General features: G+C 43.1%; 2 protein-coding genes across 4 annotated transcripts; both read right to left on the reverse strand.

Annotated features, from left to right (window-relative positions):
- Positions 1-5934: 5934 nt before the first annotated feature.
- On the reverse strand, positions 5935-11250 carry PSMA4 (proteasome 20S subunit alpha 4). 2 transcript variants are annotated; one of them, XM_059823799.1, is made up of 8 exons: positions 11216-11250; positions 10852-10894; positions 9891-10053; positions 8448-8525; positions 8151-8239; positions 7164-7294; positions 6823-6946; positions 5935-6341 (listed from the first exon to the last, which is right to left on the reverse strand). In XM_059823799.1, exons 1-8 carry the CDS (start codon positions 11216-11218, stop codon positions 6187-6189), a joined length of 786 nt encoding a protein of 261 aa, XP_059679782.1. In that variant the 5' UTR covers positions 11219-11250; the 3' UTR covers positions 5935-6186. The 2 variants fall into 2 exon arrangements, with proteins under 2 accessions (XP_059679782.1, XP_059679783.1); XM_059823800.1 differs by lacking the exons at positions 10852-10894; positions 11216-11250 and adding an exon at positions 10767-10845.
- On the reverse strand, positions 11234-17614 carry HYKK (hydroxylysine kinase). Of its 2 annotated transcripts, XM_059823798.1 has the most exons (6): positions 17359-17614; positions 16706-17058; positions 15790-15932; positions 13318-13501; positions 12150-12629; positions 11234-11256 (listed from the first exon to the last, which is right to left on the reverse strand). In XM_059823798.1, exons 2-5 carry the CDS (start codon positions 17049-17051, stop codon positions 12151-12153), a joined length of 1152 nt encoding a protein of 383 aa, XP_059679781.1. In that variant the 5' UTR covers positions 17052-17058; positions 17359-17614; the 3' UTR covers positions 11234-11256; position 12150. The 2 variants fall into 2 exon arrangements, with proteins under 2 accessions (XP_059679781.1, XP_059679780.1); XM_059823797.1 differs by lacking the exon at positions 17359-17614 and having other exon boundaries at positions 16706-17263.
- Between the last annotated feature and the right edge of the window lie 1778 nt (positions 17615-19392).

Consider the following 19392-nt stretch of genomic DNA (forward strand, 5'->3'; position numbering starts at 1 on the left):
TCCCCCTCGGGAGAAGTTCCCTGCGAGGGGGTCAGGTGCTACGGGAAGGAGCTTCCTGCGGAGGAAGCCGTGGGGAGCCCACCGAGCGCCGCAGCCAAGGGCGGGCAGGCCTCGGGCAGCGTCCCGCCGCGCGCGGGGTGAAGGAGGGGCTCCCCCCGCGGCGCAGGTGCCGGGCCGGCAGGCGGCGCTGGGCTGGGCTGGGCTCGCCCCGCCTGCCGCGGGCAGCCCTTCGCTGAAGCGCGGCGCGGCCGGGGAAGGGCGGCGGGGAAGGCGGCGCGGCCGGCGTCGTTTCTTTTAAACGCTGGGTCTGGGAGGGCATGCCTTCTGCGCGGCTTCCAGGGGAAAGGAGAGCGGCCAAACAAACTCATTTTTAACTTCCATTCCGCGTGAAGCGCTCAGGAGGGCTTTTTTAAGTTTCTACATCAGAATGTTTTGGAACTTTGGCGCAAAAATAGATACACCGATGCGAGCTAAAAAGATACTTCCATCTTTACGTATAGTAGAGATACAGAGCATATAGAATGAACACTGTACAGAAAACCACCTTTTTTCTATATCAGATAAAAAGCTATTACAAAAGACAGCTTTAGGTGCAGCAACTGTGAAATATAATCTGTGATTTTCCCTAAATCATCCTAATGGAAACGTGCAGCATACACATTGCCACAGAAAATAGAAACAGCGGGCATTAATGCATTTTTTACATTTAAGATGCTGCTTAAGGTTTTTACAGAGAGAAGAGATTTGAAAGAAGGGTTAAATGGCTTTACACAGTGTTACTTGGCTGCCGCATGAAAAGTGCAGGATACCAGATTCCTCAGAAGAATGGATCTTGCTCAACTCAAATCATTTTAGCAGCTTTGTACCCTCCTAAAGTGAGTATTGCCCAAAGTAGTAATTTCATTAAGCATGTTGTCAATTATCAAAATTCTTTTATATCGTGTCCACTTTATAGAAAAATAGCGCACATCTTTGTGTAAATCGTGAATCTTTTTGACAATCAAAACAGAGTACTTAAGCATTTCCATACTTTTAATTTTTAAACTGTTTTCCTGTATTATCTTATCCTGCAGCCATGTTTAGGTTGTGCATGTCTGGGCAAGACATAATGCAGGCAGTACAAGCCATCTGAAAAAAGGCTGCTTACACAGTGGTTTCCTCCAGCACGCTTCTAGTGACATGGTGTATTGATGTGAATGCTCTGCAGTAAATATGGTCATTTTATGTATTGAGAATCCATTTGTATACTGCACATCTTCCACAAGCAAAATGTATGTGTGTTAAAGGATGCAGCGTGACTCTTATTTTGAAACGTGTGTGTGCAGTGGGCAACCCAAGATTTTAGAGTAAATAAAAATATATTTTAGCCCAAAGCATGGCACAAAGCCCTCTATTTTATTCTTTTGTGATAGACTTAAGTTCTGATGTTTTCCGAGTGCTCCAAAAATTGCTGGGCAATGTTTCTGTTGAAATTGCAAATCTGTGGGGTTTGGTGACAGCTGGTCCACCGCTGCACTGCACCTGGTGTTCCTAACGTAAGGGCATCACCTAAAATTCGTGTTTCTGTTAGCAGCGTACGTGCGTTGCAGTAAATGCATTTTAGAGCCATAATGCCTAGTTAACAGTGTTAAATATAGTTGCCGCTCGAGCGTGCAGGACAGTGAACTGGTTTGATTACATAACTAGGAGTTTGTTTGCAGCTGGGTCCTAGCTAGGCAAAACAGATGCTGTTAAGATAGAAAAGGATTAAACTGTCTAGGTTACACGTCCAATATTTTGCTAAATATTTTACGTAGCATCATCTGGCATACATTAATTATGTTGTATTATTACTGTTTTAGAAAATAGTAGTTATAAATAAGCAGCCATTTTTTCCAGCTGCTTTGAACTTGGAGCAAAACGTTAATACTAACAGCAGCATGTTAAGCTCAGTATTTATCATTAAGTGAAGGCCTAAACAATTACGTGAGTAATGTCTGCTACCTTTCAAAGGCGCCTTCTCAGCAGAAGTTGACATCTGAAGGTCCCCACTAAAGTATGTTCTGAGGATCTCCAGTAAATTGGCTGCTGGAAGCTTTTACTGTGCACTGAAGAGTACTTCAACTGGAAAGCCAAATTAATCACAGATAAAAATAGCAAGCTGCTCAGTTGTCTTTGTAAAATCAGAAATACGCTAAAAAATTTTTTGTGAAGCTGAATTTTCTCCAGATTAAAGCCAAGAGCTATATAACCAGTGAAGGGTACTCTCAAATCAAGTTATTTTAGCGGGTTTTCATATTGTAATAGAAATAACTGCAATTAAAACTTGAAAACGAGGACAACTTTTACTACAGAAAAACCGTAATGGAAAATTTTCTTTAAAGAAAATGAAAGACATTTAAGCAAGTCCTAGAATCTCATCTAGTCTGAAGTGACATCATTTCTCTCATGTATGAAGTATCTGAGTGCATTAACTTCTTGGACTTCGCTGTCTTATATACACCTATCACAGATGGCTTTGCGGCCTCTAAAACCATTAATTTCAACACCTTGTAGTCATTAATATATTTGTTCTCACAACACAGTGGAGAAGATTAAGATTATGAACAGAAAGAATAAATAATTACCTTGGGAATCCATAACAAAACAGAAGCAGCAGTCAAAAAGTCCTTTGTTAGTCATCTTAATTTGGGTGCTTTTATAACTCTGAGAAGTAAAAATACTTGGATGAATAGGGAAGCGTACCTAAACGTATTCCAGTGCACAATACAGTAAGTCACATAAGAAGCAGTCTTAGAAGTTAATTTGACTTTATTTGAACAGAATACAGTCATCTAGAAAACAAGCTAACTCTTTTTTTTAAACACTGACAGATGCAAGAGACAGCACAGGTATTACTGGAGAAGCAGTAGTTTCATTATCTCTTAAACTACTTAGAATAACAAAACACATTACAATTTATTAGGACAATCTATTTGTGAATACTTGCCCTAACAAGTCCTATCATGCACTCAAGTGAGATATAAACTATCCAGTCTTTAAGTTAACTAACATCATATTATGCAAACAGTTTCAAGTAAATACTTTTACCTAATTTGAAAAATCTGTCACCTTCCACAGCACCACATGAAGTTCTGGTGTTAAAATAACATTTAATCCACAGCAATAGCTAGATATTTGAAATACTTATGTAATACACTGTAAACTCTACGTAAACACTACGTACACCAAAAAAACATACAAAGAACAGGAAGATCATTTTGATTAGCAAAGACAACTCAAATGTATCGCCAAAATTATTTTTCTGTTCTTACGACTTATCCCCAAACCACTCCCAGAAAAGGCACAGATAGTGGTGATTTTTTTTTTTTTTTTTTTTTTTTTTTTTTTTTTAACCACACAAAGCCAGAATGAACACAATAGGCCTACGCAGTCAAACGCTGCTCTATTTCTAGGAAAAACAGGTAAGGAACTTGCATTAGTGTAAGGATGTCCCAGGAAGATTCTAGTCAATAAAAGATCTCCAGCATCTGCTTACTGTCCTAGGTTCAAATGCAGAAAAGAATCAGGAATTAAATTTAGTTTAGCAGAACTTTACTGTACGTCTTGGATATGCGTGCCAGCTGGAGTTACTTCCCTATTCCAAGGCAGTACTGAGGCTCACCTCACAATCGGCTATTAATGGCACTCAGTAGAGATAGCATTTTCTGAATCAAATTGGTAATTATTGTTCAAAGATTATACTCATAAAGTATTTGACGATACTTTTACTTTCGCTAAACAAAACCTTTAAATAAATAGATCTTTTAAAATGTAGTGTAACTACACAACAATGCTTCAATACATAATGCAGTACAGATCAGAAAATTATTTACATCATTCTGACTTTTGATGATTACAGTATCTAAAAGTTCTCCTTTACCAGCAAATGATGCAGTGTTTGGCAAAGAAATGCTATTGGTGATTCTTTAAAGAAAGATCCAAATATGTTTATCCCCTTTTTGTTAGAAACAACGGAAGCATTTCAGAAAAAATATTTTAATAAATCTATATCCTAAGCTATCTAATAATACTTCTACTAGTACACTAAACAAATTGCCTTGCATGATTTATATACATTGATGAACCCAGACTCAGATGCTCTAATGGTTTCCTAGAAGACAGAAAGCCTTGCTGGAGTCTCTCATGTTTTGCTTCAAGTGATCTTTGAGAAATTAGAAAAAACTCCATTTTGGCATTGCTGCTTTTAGGGCATATTCCAAGTACTTGTACAACCTCGCCAGTGATCTAGAAATCTGCAAAAGATGCCGATATATTGCATTCATGGTATCAAAAAATAAGAAGATTGAGCACTGAATTTTCTATATTAAAATGGAGCTTGAGGTATTTATACAACCCTTTATAATGGAGATTAAATCTTACCCATTGCATGTTGTCTGCAACCGTTCAGGACTTGTTACGTGAAATACGGTTCCTGTGGTGTTATTTGGAAGATCTACTCTTGCACAAGGTGCAAATAAAACTCAGTCTAACTCTTATTAGCTATAAAATTTGAATACTAAACAAAGTACTATCTAAGTTCAGTACAAAAGACTAAAGCAATTGGCTTGCACTGAGACTTAGAAAATAAACAAGCGGGTCCTGCAGCCTGCACAGAACCCGTGCCACCCCACACCGCTGCCTGTACAGAGGTTGCCAAGGTGAGTGCAGTACATCTGCACAAGCTGCAGCACAGACACCTCAAGTCAGGTTCCTTCCTCTGTTGTCAACAGTGAATCATACAGCAATGAGCTCAAAAATGGGTTTTGTTGAGACTGGGGGTGATTTCTGGCCATGTCGACAAAGTCAACATTTTATCAGTCAAAAATGTCAGGGATAGATTGAAAATAATAAAACACTGTATGGATTCAGTCCATTTCTTTAAACAGTCAGATCAAATCCTGTAAACACCAGATATCCTTTGGGTTTAAAAAAAAAAAAAGGCAAAAAGCTGTAAGATAGACACAATCCAGGGTCGGCACAAAGGGGCTGGATCGCCCGTGTCACAGATTGAAATTCAGCAGGGAAGGCCTCTCATTTAAGCATGTCACTCAAGTGAGCTTTTCATTTTGCTTTCGATAACTGAAAGGGTGCAAAATAATTTTCAGTAACTTGTTTCCATCTCCTCTATTAACTCCAGGTCATTTTTTTTTTTTTTCAGAACCAGAAGAGATTTTTGTTAATCTGCAAATCATCTTATCTTGCATTCAGTATAGGGACAATCTGAACAAAAATTATTGTAATTTCTAATGCATGCACAAATATTATGATTTCTCAAGTGGTTAACTGGTTCATTTTCTAGACTGTTGTCTGTCAGAGAAGGGAACCAAATTCTCTGGAGAAGTATCAGCAACACTAAACTAAATATAAAACATCTCAATGTCCTTTCAGGATAAAATGTAAAATAGTCAACATGGCCTAAAATCATGCACTATTTTATTTACCTATTTGTCTTTTGATGAGATAGCTTAACATTTTCACGTGGCCTTTGTAAAATGTCTTTCTAGTTTGTGTGAATATAGCTAGTGTTATAGGATTAATTTCTTAGAAAACACATGCACTCATGAAAGGCTATGATAAACTGAACACATTTGCTACAGGGCATGTTTAAAACACTACTGCTTGCAAGACCATCAGTTTGACATAGCCTGTTATAGAACAAAATAGGCCTAAATTAAAACTTGGCATGCCAGCACACTTTAATTCTGTATTTGTGAAATGATTTTTTCAAACTTAGGAGCCCTTTTCACTACTTTAAAAGGAAAACCCACACATACACACAAAATTCTAACAATTCTAACACCATATTTGTTCTTTACCAACTAGCATATACCTTGTTTTAATGGTTTAAAGCGATTAAATCCCTCAAGATTGTGCATATTCAGGCATTACTGAGGAAATAAAGACACCCATCACTATTCTTCTTAAATTTTATTCCATAATAAAAAATAGAAGATGAAAGAAATAGAGTGTTCAAGAATTAAAGCAATTATTGGTCAATATAAGGAGCAGTAAACTAATTATCTGAATGACGATTAAGGACCTGGTTCATCAAAAGTAATTCTGGGTCCTCCATGGCATATTTGTAGGCTTCTACAAAACAGAAATCCAGATTATCTTTTACTGAAGCAGGCCCTATATTATCTACAGAACACTTGAGTTCATATTCTATTTATCCTTCTCTTTTTGTTCTTTTTCCTTCTTTTCACGTTCAGCTTTTGCTTCCTCCTCCTCATGTTGTTTTATCAACTGTTCCACCTCCTTTTGCTTCAGAACCCTTATTACTGTCTTTCCGTTCTCTCTTGTCAGTGTTGCAATTTCAACTGAAACATATGGAACAGACAGCGGCGTTACATTTTGTGCTTTAGAGAGAGCAATCATCAGAAGGGTAAGATTCGTGGTTACAACTGACAAGGAAGCAGAAGGCTCTTGTCCTGCCTCTACAAAAAAGCCTGACTGGCAAGCCAGACAGCAGCAGTCCTCTTCCGCAGCAGCGTACACGAGTGCGTTAATACCTCTCCAGTGATTCTTCTACCAAACACGCAGCCATTTCTGCTACCACACCAATGTGGCCTACGATCCCTGAACTGTGGTCTAGCCCCCGGAGCTGACCACGTTGGATCATCCTCAAGTAAGCTATCTGTATGCCTCTTAGAAAAGTCACGGCTGAGAGCTGCTGCATCTTCTAAAAACATTTTTCACAGGACAGCTAAAAATCCAATAAACCAAATCTAGTGTATACATGTTCACTACATTTTCTTTTTTTAAGCAAAGGGTGTTACCCCGTATTAGCAAACTGCTTACCTTTCTCTGCAGAGAGTTTGCTAACATCCATGGTTTTGTTGAGAACCTTAATGGCTAACGCAAGTGCAGTCTTTAAGGTCATTTCTCCTTCTTTGTAGTCTTGCTTTAGCATTGACACAGCTGCCTATAAATGTCACAGAAATGAAAAGGATACCTTTGGGCAATCAACCAAACAGTTGCTTTTTCCCAGATAATTTCAATACATGAGTAACAGCAGTGTTTCTACAGTTAGCTGTTTCTGCTCTGCACTAGTAATCAACAACTCAGCTTAATTAGTACAGTGCAATTTACACTTTTTTTTGCTTGACTTTTTGAGAGGAAAAAAAAACCCCAGCACTTACAGCACTATTATTCCCAATGCATGTGGCTTTCCACCCTCCGTAATTTCCACTAGGATCACTTTGGTACAGCTGAAATCCATAATGCTTATCCCAGCCAATATACAGCAACGAAACACCAAAAGGACGTTTTCCTGTTGAAGAGAAGGCTATTAGCAGTCTTAATTTAGTAACAAGATTGGTCATAAGTGACAATTAGTTTCTTTTATTTCCTTTTTCAAATCTATTCCTGTGAACTAGGATTTAACAGACTGTTCCGCACTTCTGCTGCTTGAGATAAGCACGCCAGCATTTCTTTCTAAGTGATGGGGGGGGGGGGGGCAGCAGAGGTTTATTCCATTTAACCTGAAGAGCAGCTCATTTCCATCTCTGCAAATTGTAATTTATCATCTCAGGACTTTCAATCAAAACTTAATATTTAAAGTATGTAGATTAGCTGTTAGAGCATATCACTTAACAGTGTCAAAAGCCAGGTATATAAAAAGGTCATTCTTTCACGCTACATATATGTAAAATATCAGAATCATCAGTTCACCTACTAAGGAACACTATTTACAACATCATTTTCTAACATGTTGGCTTAATCCACAGAATCAGTATTTTTTAAAGCATTACAATATTGATACCCCTACATAAAGTCTTATTCACAGTTCATTGTGCCATTATGCTGGATAGGCCCAAAATGTCGAAAGGTTACATGTCAAACAATTCTCTGCTGGTCTTTTGAGGGCATTCACTAAATCCAAGAGCACTCAAAGCATTCTATGCAATAGGCCAAAATCTCAGCCATCAATTTTTCAATCGCTAAAAAGTAGCAAAACAGTAACCATGACTGCCCATTCCCCTCTTAAATTTGGCTCTTGCTTTTCCCAGTATAACCTGTTACAGAAGAATTTGGTGGAACTGTCCAGAGACTCAGGTGCTTCAAATTATGTAACAGAATCATTCTTTAGACATTTAAACACACAATGGTTCATCACACTTCATTACCTCCAAACTGCGTATAAGCCTGCTTGATATCACATAGTGCTGTCACCAGTTGTTCACAAGGAATGGGCTCTTGATATTGTAACAAATACCTAACGTGAAAGAGGGGGAAAAAAAAAAAGGTTTCAAAACTGGTTCAAAACAAGCTCCTAGGTTAGAGCCTCCTTGATGTAGCTGTTTTATCTCAAACGATCTACTTCTGCTCTACTAAACACATGTTCATTTTGATTTAATACATAAAGAAAACTGAATCTTGACAGCGCAGGCAAGCAAAACCATATTAACTATCAACAGACCTACCTCTGCGCAATCAGTCTCAGCTCATTTGTTAGAACATTGGCATCTGAAGTTATTCCTGCAACACTGCAAGCCATATCCCTGCAATATAAGCATACAAATTAACTGAATTCCTATAAATCTCCAACAAATAGTCACGTCTTCATACAGCGGTTCAAGCAGAACACCCACTGTTGGGCTTTCCTGATCAAAACGACGTAGCTGCTGTATAAAAGAGGTTCATCAGCTCCCGCATTTAGGATACACGAAAAATGCTATGTAACCATTTCGTAAGAGCAGAGACAGACAGCCAAAAGTAAGCGGGTCAGTATGTTAATTACAGGTTTAGTTCTGAGAGGAGGATCACACCAAAAATAACGATTAAGTCCTGAGCGTCTTCTCAAGAGCCATGAGCTACGTACAAGTGCCTGTCAGGAGGCCAGTTGACACAGCACACCAGAATACTGAAGGAGCCACACAGATGTGACAGGCCTTCAGTGGAAGTTGCTGGCTGACACACTGCATCCGTGTAACTGAAACTCAGTGATCTTCATTTGATCGTAAGAAAAATAAGCCCTTCACATCCTTATTTGTTTTGTTAGCTCTTAAGATCTCTTTTGCCCAATCCGATATTGCTAGAAAGCTTTCACTACACAGAAAAGATTCAAGAAAAATAATCCAGGTTATTTTTTCCAAATGAACTTAAGAATTTTTCAGAAGACGGAGGAGCTGGCCTAGGCGACTACTCCAGTGCACTGTTACACAGCCTCCTTGAAAATCCAGTACTTCCTACAGTTCTAGCTGCTTTCAAGATCAATACAGAATGGGAGGCTGAGAGGATGAAAAGCTGTTTGTGTTTCACGTGCACCTTCTGGCAAGGATGAAGCTCTACCTCCCCTACAGGCAAGAGGGCATAATCCATAACACTCTTCGCTCTGATGTCGCAAATCCAACTTCCAGGGAACTAAAAAGGACATCATAATAGGGACATAGGTCATCTCTGCTACTATTGTAGCAAAGAAACCTAAGGCATGTTTTACCTAATTATCTTGTTCCCTTGAAATCACAAAAGAAAACCAAAGACTTGGGAGAGGACACTGAGCTGCAATAGGAGGGGGATTTTTGTGTGCATTCTTTATTCTGCTGCCGAAATGGTATTTTGTAAAACTGAGAATGCCCAATTTTCTTAAGTGCTGCAATAACATTACCTTGTAAGGGGAAGTACCAACAAACAGACTATGCCACCTAGAAAATTCTGCTAGAGGTTAAAAACAAAAAAGTGATGCTTCTACTTTAGAAGGAGAACTACCAAAGCGAACAATGACAAAACGGTCATACCTGTCTAAAACACTGCACAAAAAGAATACTAACACTTCAAATGAAATAAAACCAGGTTCAGCGCCAAAACGTCTGAATAACAGCAATCACTGATACATCACTGGACATCTGATCATCATTTCAACTTACTCATTAAGCTTGTATATTTTCTCTGAGAAAAACACTTCATCGAGAAGCTTGTGAATGTTGCGTCTCTCTGCTGCCAGCAAAACACCATCATTTGCTAGAATTCCCAAGCAAGTACCTGCATGTCCAATTGCTTCCATTGCATACTCAACCTGGTACAAGCGACCTAGGAAAGGATTTAAATTAGTAACATCAAAAAAGTAACACTGAACAAGACCACGTACGCAAGGTGACTTAAATTTGCAAGAATCTGACAGATGCTCATTGTATAACCTAGTCTTACTTTTTCAGTCTATTGCCAGTTGATAGTAAATTAATTGGTTGAAAAGGATGAAGGAGTCAGAGAAGGAAAGATCTGAGAAGGTAATACATGGCACCGCCAATGTGGAGAAAACCCCTTTCTTTTAAAAAAAAAAAAAAAAAAAAAAATCTACAGAACTCTCTGCTGCAGCAGAATGAGCCAAAATATATTTTCACTAATCAAAATATTCGATACTAGACTTTTCAAGTCCATCCCATCTAAGAAATAGGAAAGCATGGCTTGTACGTACTTGTTTCAGCATGTGGAAGAATAACAAGGAGAAGTGTGATTGCACCAGTGGGATATTATGCATTCTCAGGGGGTAGGGAACAGTAATGAAATCCATCCATCCTCGAATAAAAGATGAATGGTGAAGATTTGCTCAAGTTATTTCAAAAACGTGGCAGGTGGTATTGCTCACTAATGGGGCACAGTCTCATTATTGCTTGAACTAGAACAAATTTGGATGCCTCCACTTTGGACCCTTGGTGTCATTACAGAATTGGGCGCTACTTCTAGCAGGTATATATGATTGCTGTAACTCACATATGGATGGAAAGAAGCTATAAACAACCAACCTTTGTACAAGCAGTTTGTGACTTAGTTTTGAGAAGCTAGATAGAACAGTCAGAGTTTACTTGAAAGCGTGGGGTTAAAAAATACCTTCTGGAGAAAATATGGTAGTTCTGGAGTCATATCTTCGAGACTGTAAAAAGCAATAGCTCATTAAACACCATCCTTCTCTTGTCAGAACGCAACACTCTAAAGTTAGAGACGCTCTGAGCCGCACAGAAAAAACCCGATCGCTTCGTGACCTCAGTTAGGTACCCACGGTAAGAAAGCGACGCCGCTACCACCGCACACCCGGGCCTGGCCCACGGACACGGCTGTGCCCCCGCCCGGCCCCGCAGGGGCGGACACGGCCCCTCCGCAGCGCGACCGCCCGCCGCCCGCGCCGTGACTCGACAGGACCCGCGGCTCAGCAAAGCCCCGGGGAAGGCGGGCCCGGCCCGCAGCTGCCACTCACCATGGTGCCGGGGCCGCGCGGCGGGCAGAAGGGAAACGGGCCTGCAAGACAGCACAACGCACGTTAACCGGCGCCCAGCGCCCGCCGCCCGGAGCCCCAGAGGGCGCTGCAGCCGCGCCCGGCCCACCGCCCCCCCCCCGCCGCGGCCGCACTGCAGAGTCATCCTCACCGCGGCGGAAGGCGAGGGCCCCGCCGCCTCCCGCGGCGCGCAGGGGTGCGCCCCGCTCCCCCCAGCCCGCCCGCCCGCCCGCGCTCACTCACGGCAGGCCGGAGCGGTCCGATCGGCGGGGGGAGAGCGACGACTCCCGTCCGGCGGGGAAGAACCGGGCGCTACAGCCGCGCCCAAACCTTCACCGCTGCGTCGGAAATGGCCGCCGCGCCTGCGCGGTGCCGTGTGCCGGACTAGGGCGGGGCCGGGGGCCGCGTCCCCCTACAGACGCCGGGCGGGGCCGGCGCTCGTGCCCGTGCGTGTGGCCGCGCTCCCGCCGGGCGGATCCGCGCGCGCAACGGCCACCGCCGCCCTAACGGCTGCCCGCGCGCCGCTAGGGCCGGGGCCGGGGCCGGGGCCGCGCCGCCGTAACGGCTCCCCCGGGCGGCCGCCGTAGCTGCCGCCCGCGCGGCGCAGGGGCCGGCCGGGCCGCCCCCCGCGCCGCCCCCTTGGCGCGGTGAGGAGAGGCGGCCGGTACCGCCCCCATCGCGCCAGCCCGCGGCCCGGAGCGGGGCCAGCGCGGCCCAGAAAGCCGCAGCGGCCGGTGCGGGCGCGCGAGGCGGGCCCGCTGAGGCGAGGGCCGCGACCGCCGCCTCAGGGAGGAGAGACCGACCCTGGGCCCGGTTCCCGCCCCGCCCCTGCCTGCGAACACACGGCGGCGGATGCGCTCCGGCGCGGGCAGCGCCGCCTTTATTGCAGTAGAGTCAGGTGTCACCGTGCGAGTACCTCAGCAGCCATCGATCGACCTGGCAGGTGCGTGGTTCCTATACGCTTTGGCAGTCTCAAACCATGTCTTCTCCACAGCTTCCTGGCCCACCTCAAACATTTTCATGAGGTGTTTCCATCCGGTTTTGGCTGTGATCATGAGGTATTCCTTATTCTCTGGGTACAGCAGAGCGGTGTGGGCTGCTATGACAAGGGACTGAGAGAACCTCCCGCTCACCAAGAGAAAGAGGGCACCTCTCTCCTCCTCGGTGAGGGGCAGGACGCTTTCAAACCCTGCCAGAACATGCCCTCCAACACTCAGAGGATCGGGGCTCTCGATCATCATGTACATGATAGCGATTGCAACTTCAAATACGTAATACCCATAACTCATATCGCCAAAATCCAGGATACCGGACACTCTGTACTGAGGATTCTCCAGGGATGCAGAACTGGAGTCTACCAGAATATTGTGGTCATTAAGATCTCCGTGATTGATACCTAAACACAGAAGAAATAGAAACAGTATTTAATAATTATTAAACAGCAGAATCTAACTTTTTTTTCCCATTTCCCAGTGAAACAGCTTTAAAAAGAGGCTCAAACGAACACTCAACTACAAAACCATACTAATCTCTCTCAGCATCAAGTGTTGCCTTTCACAGCCTTACCGCTTCCTAGGAACCTCCGTTCCACTGACAGCGGACCAGGCAGCAATTGATAAAGGGAGCGTTACGAGATCTTGCTCTGGTCTGGTACTACCTGTGATATGCTACATGTTTTCCAAACACAGAATAGCAATTTTCAAATTATCAAATTGTCAAATTATCATCAACATCAATGTGAGCTGAATTCCAAAATTATAATTAAATAGTTATTTGGGCCTTTATGAAAGGAAGTAGCGTACTCCATGTATTCCTATTAAGCTGATATAACAGCATAAAAATCATCACCTTAACTGGAAGCAAACGCATCAGAAAGATCAAGAACTGAGCCTGACTCCAGACAGCATATTCCTTCTGGCTTATTCTGCTCTGTGTTCATTCAGCACAGTATTTGCACATGTCTAGCTAGGGATAAAGGAGACTTTTTTGGTCTGGGGTTTTTTTTTGCCTTCTCCCCAGACTCAAACTGTAAGAAAATTCAGTGTCTCAGTTCAACATAATTACAATGAGAATAAAATACTCACAGGCTCGAAAACTGCTTAGCTTGGGTATTACTTTCCCTTTAAACTGCTCAATAACTTGTTCCACAACTTCACGGTATTTGCTCTGGCCCAAGGCATAGATGTACTTATCTAGAAGGGGAACGTTTGCCAGGTTCCAAATGAACTGACCTCGATGCAGACTTTTTACTGAAGGATGATGAAATTTCTTTGGAAAAAGTGCAAGATAAAATAGGCCATAAGTAGAAATCCTGTTTTTATTATTAAAGTGCTTAATTCAAAGCCCCTATTAACTTTCACAGGTTCCTAATGAGACTCGCTGAAAAGCACCATGACTTTGACTATTGCTTTATATCAACAAGTAAAAGAATAACGTGAAGAACGATTAAGGCAAGCATCTTAATATCTACATACAACCCGAATGGTTTTTTCCCCATTCTTTAGGTACAAAGTTTACCTTAAGTCATTCATCACGTAAGTAAAATTGATACTGACTTTCTGTAACGTGCCATGCTGTAGCAACTTTGAGGCCTTGCCAAGGCCAGAGTCCCATGCTGGCAGAGCCTGGATTGCACAGCTGGCACTACAGAAAGCTGTTGGAGCAGAAGAGACACAAAACCTGCCCGTGGGCCGGGAACAGGCATGCTGTGTGTTTAAAGGTGGCAGCTTCTGGGGATGAGCCTTAGGATCTGCTGGTACATGAAAAATCCAGAGCTTTATTATTACGAAAATTTGCCTTTGTACATAGATAGCATAAATACCTTAAGCAAACAAGGCCCTTAACCTCCCTCTCACTAGCAAATGAAAAAGGTGGTTTGGAAAGTGACATTCAGGGAGGAAAAGCATCTCTCCTACTGCATACCACGCCTATCCTTGAATCCTCTAATGCTTATTAAGGCAGCTTGTGGGCCAGATTCTACCAGTGTGTAGGGCAAATAAAAAAAACTTCCCACAAGAGTAGCTGGCTTCCTCTTAAAAAGAATGCCATGCTTGTAATTAAGGCTCTTAAAGATAGCTAAATGATAGTCAAAACTGTAACCATGCATGAAAAAGTAAGGAACAAGAATCAAGCCCAAACCAAAAATGCCATCTGGTAAGCAACCACTGCCATCTTCCCAGCAGAAAGCAGATACTCCAGCAAGCTATAAATAGGTTACACCAGGTGTGTGAAGGGTAATAAAAAGTCATCAGCCCTTGTTACTGTAACACCATAGACAGTCACTTCACAGCCATAAACTGAACCTACTTCCATTTCGAGGATGTAAGGCACAGCCAAGCAAAAGGAAGCGCCAACAGAAAGTGGTGGAATACTGTTTTGTGCACAAAACAAAGCATGGCATATCACTGTGCTATCAAGTTGACAAAGTAAATAACTGGGTAGAAAAGACAGGCCGTATTTTCTGATCTGTCATCAGAAAACTTAATACCTTAGGTATTATTTTTAGTGTCAATGATATTTTAAAGTTTTGACAGTAATGATTGTAATTTTCTTTCTTTTAAATGACAACCCTTGGTAGATGATAATCCGTATGTTAAGGACATAAAGAGCCTTTTCCATCAAAATTTGCTTTCTCATCAACTATTTCCTCCTTGGCAGGATGGGTCATAGGCATATTTTGACACTAGCTGGTCTATATAAATTGTTTTAATCACATTACAAGAGCGTTATCAGAGTGTTAGAAGGCAACAGTAAATTATCTTTCCCAACCGAAAAATGCTCTTGCAATTTAAGAATGTGGTTAGTAAAGCTGGCAGTTCACATTCCATAACTGTCTGAAGCCCACAGGCAGAACACGAGAAGGAAAGGTTAATGAAAGGCAATAAACAAGGCAAGAGTTCTTTTATGTATCAAACTTAATTACTGGCAGATTTATCAGCTTTATTATCCTGTATAATTACAGAGTAAAGAAAGAACTTACTTTGCATTAAGATTATTTGACTGGAAGCGGTGCAAATGAGAGAAGTGTCACAAATCTCTGTTGGCACAGTTGGCATTGTAGAGAAGGAACCAACCGCTACTAGTGTTAAATGGTCACAGTTCTGACGACCAGGAGAAAGACAGCAAGTCAAAATGATTTCAAAGTAATAGATCAGCCAGCTGTGCCTGATGTGCACTATACAAAAATGCTTTAAAACAAGCTTTATATGCTTCTAATTTGAGCACCCTAGGGTTCGCTCTCCTTATTTGCCAGGTTTGAAAATACCAAACAGGCAAGTTTTGCTAAAAAGAACTCCTTATTGCCCTGTTCCTGGCACAAAAATGCATTGCAAGAGGATCACCAATACCCTGTCATAAGCACCAGCTGGTCATGTTACTTGGGAAATGCTTTACTGACAGCCAGCTTGGACGTTGGCACCTGAAAGATGAGTTAAACTGACATCTGCATTCACCAACTTGAATTTTGCAGATCAGGAAAGTAGACAGCAAGAACAAGAAATACAGAGGAGAAATTAATTGAGGAAGAAGTTTGCGAGGCTGCAGCAACAAGAACTCACCTCTGAGAGAGCTTTATCCAAACTGGCAGCTAGCTTACCGATCTCGTAGAAAATCTGAGTATTTGTAGCAATTTTTGCCACAGGCGTACCTGGCAGGTAAGTCAGCAGTCTGACCATGTACTTTTTGTTCCCAGGTCCGGTATCTAACAAGCAGAGAGAGATGCAGTCAGTCGCTTCAATAGGTGCTATTAAGTATTAGTTAATTTAAGAGGCAAAAAAGGTTTATTCCAGTGTAGAAGTCATCACATGTAGCTGATAAAACAGATTTCATTCAAAGATGCGATTTACCAGAACGTTGTACGATGACATGCAAACCTTAACACACTCGCAATCTATGCTGGACTTGTAGTCCTTGTGCTCAGAATCGACTCTGCATAGAGCTGGCTTCCTCCAGTGCCCGCAAACACCCACTTAGACAGTTTCACAGCAGAACAGGAGGTCTCAGGAACCCCAACTTTTATATGGAAGTTACAGTGAAAATAAAAGCAAAATGTTAATGCACTCTTTCTTCCAGGCGCAGTTAAAGCAATTTGTTCCGGCATCACAGATGGGCTAGAACTCTATTTCACACCATTCTGCAGGCAAATAATTTGTAACATCATTTAGTCAATGGGGCTGTTGTTTCCTTTTCTTGTGTACGGGCAGGTCAGATCAATGTTTTCTCAAGTTCATTATACTGAAGTTATTTTCTAAGTACTTTCATAGTTAATTATTACTCTCTCTGACTTGCTTTGCTTCTGGTATTTTAAGTTTGGACTATTATGGCTAGACATACAGGTCACCTGATACACATCCCTTAATACTTAAAAATAAGCCTAGAGTTTTATTTTAGTGTGTATATATGGCATCTCGTATAGCAAGCTACTGCCAAGCTAAGGGTGATAGTAGGGCAGTAAAGGTGCTTGTAATCGCCCACCTCCTGACTCCAGCGACATTATGTTACCATCTTTTGTAAGGTAAGGAGCAGCTGAAGGAAAGCCTTCAGCGTTGAGAAACATCATGGCCTGGGTCTGCGCTTCAATGAGGTCAGGCTCCTGGCTGTCTTCCGAATTGGTGATTTTGAGGACATACTCATCAGCACCTTCAGCCGCACCTTCGTTTCTTGAGACACGCACATGGAAATTCTGATCGTCATAGCTGGGGAGCGGCCTGATCCAAGACACCTTTAATCCAAACACCCTGTCAACCAATTCAGTCACTTCTTTTTCACCAAGTGCTGGTTTGGTGAACGTCTGGGGTTGACAGTCATTTCTGGAAGACATCTTGTCTCTAGGAGAAGAAGAGAAGCTGGATGATCTTACCTGTATTCTGACACCAGAAGCAGTAATTCTTGCAACAAAATGCGTTCAGATACCGGAGAGCAGTTTCCTACACTTACTAAACAGGCAAAGAAAACCCACTAAGCCAGTCCAGGTTTCTTACATCATAGTTTCTTGTTGACTACATCGTCTGCAGCCCCCCACAAGAAAGACTTCTAGACAGAGGCACTCAATCTGTTCAGAACACAAAGGTATGAAAAGCTGATTAACTAGGAGTATTTTTTTAGCCAAATCCCAACAGTAGCCTAACCTGGTACGTTGCTAACCAGGAATGATTTCCTAAGGAACAGAGTTGCTGAATCCCTGTCCAAGGAGCTCTAAATCCACGTCTGCAAAAGACAAGAAGTATTTTAGTAGGTCTTAACGTTAAAGCAGACATAACCTTTCTGCCTGGTGACGGCCTTCAGAACTCCCGCGTTAAGAAACGCACAACAAACCCACAGACGCACGCTCGCTCGCTCGCTCGGTCTCCCGCCCGCTCCGGGTCCCGGTGCCTGCCCGGCTGCTGGAAGCACGGAGCCTCGGCCTCCGCCCTGCACGGAGGAGCAACCCTTGGACTCCGCGGGAGCTGCGCCAACCTTTGTCCTGCCCGGGGAGCTGCGGGAGAGCGGCCGCCGGCCGGGGACCCCGCCGGCCCACCCGCTCGCCCCCCTGTGTCTCGGCTGAAGCACCTCACCCCAGCAGGAACGCGGCTCTGCGCCCCGCCCCGGCCCGGCGGGACAGCGAGCCAGGGCCGCCAGCGCCCTGCCCCCGCCGCCGACCCCTCCCGCGGCAGCCCGCGACCCGCGGGGCGGACCCCCGCACCCCGGCGGCTGCCGGGCCTGGCCTGGACCCCCCGGGTCCGCGGGCAGCGGGGCCGGGGCCCTCCCTGCGGGGAAGGGGACGGCGCGGCCCGGTTAACGGTGGCTGGCGGCCGGGCCCGGGCCCGTGGGGACGGCGTCCCGGCCAGAGAGGAGGGAACCCCCCCCGCTCGCCTGGTGATCGTGTACTAAGCCACGCACCATTTTGTTTCCAGGCAGCATGAGGGAAGGAAACGTACAGCTTCCTGCTGGAAAGGGAAAACACTTCGAAATAAAAAAAGTGCTGCCCCTGCTATCAATAGAAATAGAGATTTAATTTGATTATTCTGTTTAAATCCTTTTGTCAGCACACAAGATCAAAAACTCTACCAACTCTTTTGACAAAAGATCATTACCTGTAACAAACCTGAGGCACCTTTCTCAGGATGGCCTTCAGACTGTAGCAGAGTTCAGACTGGGAACACGTGTCCAGTCTTAGAGAACTTTAGACTTAATTAAAATAATTACAAACCTCAGTCCCCCACACATGCTAACTTTCAAGACCAATATATAAATATCTTCTGAAATTACTAATGGGAAAAAAAAAAGAGTTGTAATCTGCAATATTTGAGGTCCCACTATGACAGAACTAGAAAGCTGACGAAAAAAGGATTTAAGAAAGGCTTGCAAAGTTTAAATAATAAAAAAAAAGAATCTTGCATTTAAGTAAACCAGCTATTAAGAATCCTCTGTCCCAATATTTCAGTGTTATTTGTAATATTAAGGACATTAGAGTGAAAACATTATTTTAATCCAATAGGGAATTTAGAAGAGGGAAAATATTTCCCAAAAAAACAAATGTAAGTTGCTTGGATTTCCCCCTGCCCCCAATTTCAGAACAGATGTTACTAAACAAAGTGATTGACCAACTAATAAATATTTTTACCTACTTCACTCTTCCCTCTCATGGCCCCCTAGAACTCACACAAGCAAGTTTTTTCAAGAATAAAAGAACTCCAGTAAATATTTAGGGTTCCCTCTCCCTATTTCTGGGGCTGACTGAAGGTTTAGTTCACTGGAACAAAATTGATACAGCAGGAAAGCATTCTTGCTATGCTTGCGACTTTAGATGCATAGCAGGTTACAGAAAAATCAGAATATACTCGTTCTCTTTGTAAACAAAGTTACAGCGCATTTTGCAGATCTGTACCTCCTTAGTCTTGCCTTAGTTTCCAGACAGTAGTGCCGAGACTGAAGACCTATAGACTTCTGCACTTCTCCTGCCTGCTCAGTATTCTGGCGGGAAGCACAGCACGGTTGTGAGGCAACACACAGGACTAAGGTCATACTTCAGTCTCTCTTACCATTATCTGTAAGAAAGATAAGACTTGAATAATTTAGCATCTCTGTGTTGGATGCAAGTCTAATGCCTCTTCTGAAAGCCAGTCTTCAGAGGCGGGTCAGGGTTGGACAGCCCCAAATCACTTTTGAAGATCTTGCCGTAG

The sequence above is a fragment of the Gavia stellata genome, chromosome 13, assembly GCF_030936135.1.
Source record: "Gavia stellata isolate bGavSte3 chromosome 13, bGavSte3.hap2, whole genome shotgun sequence".
Taxonomy (NCBI): Eukaryota; Metazoa; Chordata; class Aves; order Gaviiformes; family Gaviidae; genus Gavia; species Gavia stellata.